The sequence below is a fragment of the Coturnix japonica genome, unplaced genomic scaffold (assembly GCF_001577835.2).
Source record: "Coturnix japonica isolate 7356 unplaced genomic scaffold, Coturnix japonica 2.1 chrUnrandom424, whole genome shotgun sequence".
NCBI lineage: Eukaryota > Metazoa > Chordata > Aves > Galliformes > Phasianidae > Coturnix > Coturnix japonica.
In genome coordinates this window covers 214,687-222,089 of record NW_015439869.1, presented here as the reverse complement: position 1 = coordinate 222,089, position 7,403 = coordinate 214,687, and the positions used below count along the sequence as shown (strand labels likewise).

The window sequence follows — 7,403 nt, the reverse complement described above, 5'->3', positions numbered from 1 at the left end:
ATCGCAGGTATGCTGAATGACATGTATACGGACCGTGTTGGGGCTGGGGGGGGCAACGCTTTGGGTGGGGGTGGGTTGGGGATTGGAGCTGAGCGCTTGGGCGGGGGGTTGGGGGGTTTGGGGGGGTTGTTGCGGAGGGCTGGGGGTTTGTGGGGAGGGCTGAAGAGCGCTGCAGGAAGGAGCTTGTAAGTACGGTTGGGGCGGCAAGGGTGTTAGGCGTGGGAGGGTGGATTTGGGGATGGAGACCTGAGGGGGTTGGGGTTGGGTTGGGGGGTTTGGGGTTGTACCAGTTGGAGGTGCTGAAAGGCTGCTAGAATCGGTAGCTTATCTGGGTTCGCGGTAGGGCAAGGCTTTGGGTGGGTGGGTGGTTTGGGGATGGAGCTGAGGAGGTTGGGGTTGGGGAATGGGGGGTGTTGGCAGGGGTTGTTGGGAAGGGCTGAGGGGTTGTGGGAGGGCTGAAGAGCCTTGCCACTCGGTAAGGAGCTTTTATTGGGCGGTGGGGCGGGGCAAGGTGTTTGGGGTTGGACGGTGAGAAGAGTCTGCTCGTTTGGGGGAATGGAGCTGAAGGGTGTCTGGGGGGGTTTGGGTGGGGTTGTTGGAGGGCTGGAGGGTTTGCTGGGAAGGGCTCGAAAGCTGCAGGAAAGGAGCGCCGTGATTGGGGCCTGGGGGGTCCAAGGCATCGGGTGGGGGGGTGGTCTTGGGGAAAATGAGCTGAGGGGCTGGGGGGCGGGTTGGGGGGATTGGTAGGAAGGGCTGGGGGTTCGGGGTAGGGCTGAAAGAGTCTGCAGGAACGGATGCTGTAATTGGGGTTGGGGGGGCAAATGTTTTGCGGTGGGGGGTGGCTTGGGGATGGTGGCTGAGGGGCTGGGGGGGTTTGGGGGGGGGGGAGAGTTGGCATGGTTGCGTAGTGGCGCGTGGAGTCTATGATTACCAGCATTATAGTGCATCATTGTCTCCGAAGACATATCCATTAAGCCAAAATTCAAACCTCCCAACATTTCTATCTCCTGAGTTGAAAGGAGAGATTAATCACAATTTCCCCTCTTTGGCCAGGCTGGCAATTTTACCATATCCGCTTCACGAGAGGAGAAGAAGGAGCCTTGACAGAGCAAGGATGCGTTGCTGCTCGTGGCCCCAATGGGTATGCGCTGAAGCAGACTACAAGGACATCGAGTGGAGTTGTGTGAGTAGCGTTGGATGCGGGACCTGCGCAAGCCTCGAAGCGAGCTAAAGAGACGAGGGATAATGGGTGGTGGAAAGCGGAAATGTGTGAGTTCTTGTCAGAGACGAGCTGTACTTGGAACCCTGCTCTAGTTAACTTGGAAGAAAGCTAGTTTCAAGAGTGCGAGAAACTGGGTGAGGAAGACGTAGAACATGAAGTAAAGCTGAGCATGTATAAACCAGAGTGCAAGTTGCTCAAGTGTGGGGCTATGAGAGCAGGGGGCCACAGCGGCCAGCGATGTGAGTAGGGTTCTGCGATGCGCGAGCGAGAGGTATGAACACGCGGTGTTAGTTACAGAGATGGTACGTCTTTTTGTATAGGCAGACTCGATTGTGGGGTTATGTGAGTGTGTGGTTAGAATATAGAGGGAGCATAGCTGAAGAGACAATAAGAGCACCACAGAGAAGATGACACTAGAGATGATTGGGGCTGGGGGGGTTGAAGAAAAAAGAGCTTGAAGAAAGAGAGATAGAAGAGAAGGTGAGTTGATCGGGGTGGGAAGAGGAATAATGGCATGACTCTGCACCGTAGACACTGATAGCCAGTGTGAGAGTTATTGGGCGTGATGCGGGTATATAGGGTGTGACGAGGTGTGGGCAGGTCAATAGAGAGGAAAGGGCGGTTTTGCTAATTGAGTATTTGGTCGCTATGGGGACTGGAGGTTCCTCTGTGCGACGGTGACTATAGGACGTTGTGGTAGCATATTTGTCAGTGGTTATATCTTGGCCTGACACATGCATAAGTGAGTACTAGTATTTGGGATTTATGGCCCCGGTGCCAGTGGGGGCGAGAAACATAGTGCGAACGGAGAGTGGTGGAGGTGGTGTTTGGGATGAAAAGTGCGTCCGTAAATATGAGAAGGCTGTGGCTGTGTGTCCAAGAGAGGCCTACTCAAGGCGGAAGTAGTGAGCGAGAAGTGTGAGCCATCGTAGAGTCGCCATGCAGAAAAGGAGCCCTGTGATGGGGGCTGGGGGGACAGGCATTGGCGTGGGGAAGGAATGGGCAATAGTTGCTTCCAGGGTACAATGAAAGAACAGTGAATTGTTCCTCGGGAAAATAATGCCCAGCGTGCGTCCTCCCGAGGGTGATTAGCCTGCTGTTTCCCAGGGTAATGGAAAAGGCCAGTAGCTTGGTCATATTGCTATTTGGGACTGGCTCATCGAGAGATCGGCATGGCAAAGAGAGGATTGTGAGGGGTTGGGCAGTCACGCGGTCATCTGGTATAGAGTACTGGGCAGGTAAAGAGAACGGTCAGCTGACACCGGCCTCACTGCCTGGTCGTCAGATCGGCACTGCTTGTCCCTCTCAGAAACATCGAGTCGTGTATATGGGTCAATGGGATGTAGAGTTGTTCTGGCATGGAGAATTCAGATTCAGAAAGCCTGTGTCTTCATTTCCTCACCTGTCATAGTCCCTAGTTGCTGGGGTCCAAAGTGATCTGCCTGCTGCTATGTGTCAGACATACAGACAGAGAGAGTAGATGGAAGTATTTAGAGAGGATAAAAGTTTATCAGACCTTTCAAGCTCGAGCCACCACCGATCGCTGCCGTCTGGTAATCATGGCCAACATAGCAGTAAATATGAAGCATGACGTTGTGTGGATGCGTATGGGTTTAAATAAATGTCCACAATAGTTGAAAGGCTAAACCAGGCAGCTGCCACTGGTGATTGTATGATTTCGATATGAGCAATATTCGAAAGTCACAAATGTGTTTAACAAACATACTTGAAATAGCCAGATCTTCATTGGCATCATTGCACCTTACACTCGTATTATTATTAACATCTTGGAATTCGCATGGTATGCAATCCAATGACAAGCCTGTTTTGAAGGCAGACCTGTAGGAACTGAATCTCAATGGCTTATGGGGTCAATACATAGAAGATTTCGATAACAATTTCCTCTCTCGTCTACCACAATTGTTTCCAACACTAGAGAGAGATGCTGACGGCTTGTGGGGCAGAGAGGAATCCCAACACATTTGACATGCAAGAAGAAAGGCGTATCAACTTCGTGTAGGAGAGTATATTGGCACCTGTTGGGGGAGCTTAAATGTATCCATGTATACCACCTCAACCAAATGAGTGTGTAATAAACTCCCAATAACTTTAAAAATAACTGAGAAGGTACTAGAATGATAGTCAGCTGCGCGATATCCAGGAAGGTCTCTCTCTAAACGCACAACTGGATTAACGGGGACGGTAGAGAGTGAGATAAAGAGAGGGGGAAGAGGAAGACGCAGATTTCGTCAGAACACAGTTGAGGGTCGGAGCTGTCTCTTTGGCGAGGGTGGTGGTGTTATTAAAGTAGGTGTGGCGTACTTGGAGTTGAGGCGGGGTACTAATTGTTTCGGGGTGAAGGGTGTACATGAAGCATTATATGCGAAACGCCAGCCATAACTGCAGGAGGGAGCTGGTGAGGGGCAAAATTTGTTGGCTGTGCGGGGTAAACGGGTTATTGTGAGGCCTTTTTTTGTATGAAATGTTAAGGATTCTTCTGCAAAGAGCAGCACTCCAACTGTGAGTAAGTTGTCCGTGAGATTCGCGCGGATAGGTGAGCACTAAGAAATTGTAGAGGAAAGTCCCTCTTTTGAAACCAAACCATTGAGTTTCAGTTCTAACAGGCGGTGCACTGGGGGGGGTTGCGGTGCTCTGGGCTTTCAAGAGGCGATGGTTTGTGTGCAAGGGTTTGTAAGAGTATTGTCCGGGAAGTCTGTGCAATCCCAACACATAACTTCCCAAGAGATGTTTGAAGGCGAAAGGATAGCTGGGGGGGAGGCAGCGGGGGAAAAGGTTTTGGGTGGGGGTGGTATTGAGGGAATGGGGCTGATAGTCGGGGTTGGGGTTTGGGTTTGGGCAGGGAATGGGATGTTCATTGGGGTCTGGGAAGGTAATCGTGCTATTCATGATCGTGTTTTGTTGGTCTAATACTACATAATGGTGGGATATGGAATGGAGGGGCCTTGAAAAAGAGCTCTGTCAGCGGAAAGGAAGCATAAGTGTGGGCCTGGGGGGGGACAAAGGCTTTGGGTGTGGAGAGAGGTGGTTGAGGGGCTGTGGGGGTAATCACGGAGAGTGGGCAGGCGTTGCTGGAGTTGGTTGGGTAGGAGGCGTGGAAGCAATAACTGGCGCAGGAGTACAGTGACGCTGGGGGGGGCTACGGGGGCACGAAGGTTTTGGCGTTGGGGTTTGGGTTTGGGGGGGTTTGGGTGGGTTGTGCGTGAGGGAGGGGCCGTTGGGGTTGTGAGGAGGGCTTGAAAAGAGCTGCAGGAAGGAGCCTGTATTGGGGTTGGGGGGAGGGCAAGGTTTTTGGGTGGGGGTGGTTATGGGGGGATGGGTAGCTGAGGTGGCTGGGGGGTGGGCTTGGGGGGTTTTGGGGGAGGGCTGAAGAGACTGCAGGAAGGAGCTGCCATTGGGGTCGGGGGGGACGGCAAGGTTTTTGGGTGGGGGGGTGGTTGGGGATGGAGCTGAGGGGCTAGGGGGGGTTTGGGGGGGAGTTGGGGGGGGTCTTGTAGGGGGGGTGGGGGTTGTGGGCGTGGGCTGAAGAGTTGCAAGGAAGGAGCTGGCGGGTGGCTGCGGGGGGACAAGGTTTTGGGGTGGGGGGTGGTTTGGGGGACTTGGGGGGGTTGCACCGGGTGGGCTGGGGGGTTTCTGGGAGGGCTGGAAGAGCTTGGCAGGAATAGGAAGCCTGGGGGGGGCTGGGGGGGGCGTCGGCCATAGGCTTTGGGTGGGATGGGCTGGGGGGTGGTTTGGGGGGATGGAGTGTGAGGGGCTTTGGGGGGGGGGTATTGGGGGGGTGGGGGGGGGTGTTTGGAGAGGGCGAGGCTGGGGGTTGTGGGCGAGGGGGGGCTGAAAGATGCTTGCAGGAAGAGGCTGAGCCTCTGTGTTCGGACGCTGGGAGGCTGGGGCAAAGGTATTTAGGGTGGGGGTTGGTTTGGGAATGGAGTGAGGGGCTAGGGTGGGGTGGGTTGGGGGTTTTGGGGCTGGGGGTTTGGGGGGGGGGGCGCGGGCGGGCACCCAGGGGGCTTGAAGAGCTGCAAGAAAGGTTGCCAAGCCGTGTTTGGGCTGCTAATGGGGGGGCAAGGCTTTTGGATGGGGGGGGTGGTTTGGATGGGAGCTGAGGGGGGCTGGGGGGTGGGATTTGGGGGGGTTGTGGGGGTAGGGCTGAAGAGCTTTGCAGGAAGGAGCTGCCATTGGGGTTTAGGGGGGGCAAGAAGTTTTTTGGGTGGGGGGTGGGCTTGTGTGTGTGTGTGTGTGTGTGTGTGTGTGTGTGTGTGTGCACTCACGTCCAGCAACGCGCTCGTGTCCACGCTGAAGCCGTGCGTGGTCAGCATGGTCTGCAGGTTGTCCAGGTTGGAGTCAATGGTGTCCAGGTGGTCGTTGAGCTCGTTCCTGTGCATGGGGGGGAGAAAGGGGGGGGGGGACAGAGGGGACATCAACACGACACCAGGATCTGCTGCACTCGGACACTCAGCAGGTAGGGAGCTCCAACCCAACACAATCAATGGCTCTGTGACCTTTAAGGACCCTTCCAACCTAACCATCCCATGGCTCTGTGATCTGTAAGGACCCTTCCAACCCAACCATCCCATGGCTCTGTGATCTGTGAGGACCCTTCCAACCCAACCCAATCAATGGCTCTGTGACCTTTAAGGACCCTTCCAACCCAGCCATCCCATGGCTCTGTGATCTGTAAGGACCCTTCCTCACAACTATTCCATGGCTCTAAGACCTTTAAGGACCCTTCCAACCCAATCAATGGCTCTGTGATCTGTAAGGACCCTTCCAACGCAACCATTCTATGGCTCTGTGATCTTGCAGGACCTTTTCAACCCAACCACCCCATGGCACTGTGACCTTTAAGGACCCTTCCATCCCAACCATCCCATGGCTCTGTGATCTGTAAGGACCCTTCCAACCTAACCATCCTATGCCTCTGTGATCTTTATGGACCCTTCCAACGCAATCAGTTCCATGCCTCTATGATCTGTAAGGACCCTTCCTCACAACTATTCCATGGCTCTGAGACCTTTAAGGACCCTTCCAACCCAACCACCCCATGGCTCTGTGATCTTTAAGGACCCTTCCAACCCAACCCAATCAATGGCACTGTGACCTTTAAGGACCCTTCCAACGCAACCATTCTATGGCTCTGTGATCTTGCAGGACCTTTTCAACCCAACCACCCCATGGCGCTGTGACCTTTAAGGACCCTTCCAACCCAACCATTCTATGGCTCTGTGGTCTTTAAGGACCCTTCCAACCAAACCCAATCAATGGCTCTGTGATCTACAAGGACCCTTCCATCCTAACCATCCTATGTCTACGTGATCTGTAAGGACCCTTCCTCACAACTATTCCATGGCTCTGAGACCTTTAAGGACCCTTCCAACCCAACCCAATCAATGGCTCTGTGATCTACAAGGACCCTTCCAACCCAACCACCCCATGGCTCTGTGATCTGTAAGGACCCTTCCAACCCAACCATCCCATGGCTCTGTGATCTGTAAGGACCCTTCTAAAACAACCATCCCTTGGCTTTGTGATCTGTAAGGACCCTTCCATCCGATGTCTCTGTGATCTACAAGGACCCTTCCAACCCAACCATCCCATGGCTTTGTGATCTACAAGGACCCTTCCTCACAACTATTCCATGGCTCTGAGATCTTTAAGCTCCCTTCCAACTCAACCCATTCTGTGGTTCTATGATCTTGCAGGGCCCTTTCCAACTCGACCCATTCTGTAGCTCTATGATCTTTAAGGACACTTCCCAACCATTCCATGTCTCCATGACCTTTGAGGACCCTTCCAACCCAATCATACCACATCTCTATGACATTTAATTACCCTTCCAACTCAACCATTCCACGGTTCTACATTCTTCAAGGACTCTTCCAACCCATGCATTCCAGGTCTCCATGATCTTTAAGGACCCTTCCAACCCAACCATCCTGTCATTCAACCAACCTATACCATTCCCATGCCTCTATGACCTTTAAGGACCCTTTCAAACCATGCGTTCCATGTCTTCATGATCCTTAAGGAGGCTCCCAATGGAATCATCCCATGGACACACGGACACAGGGACACACAGACACAGCCCTGCACTGCATGGACACATGGACACAGGGACACACGGACACATGGACACACGGACACAGCCCTGCACTGCATGGACACA

At 53.6% G+C, this 7,403-nt stretch overlaps 1 protein-coding gene across 1 annotated transcript in view; it reads right to left on the bottom strand.

The window, feature by feature from the left end:
• The window catches only part of LOC107306980 (heat shock factor protein 1), a 75,899-nt gene that overhangs the window by 6,535 nt on the left and 61,961 nt on the right, over positions 1–7,403 (bottom strand). The window contains exon 11 of the mRNA XM_032441641.1: positions 5,509–5,614. Coding sequence (XP_032297532.1) covers positions 5,509–5,614 — 106 coding nt within the window. The remainder of the gene's footprint in view (positions 1–5,508; positions 5,615–7,403) is intronic.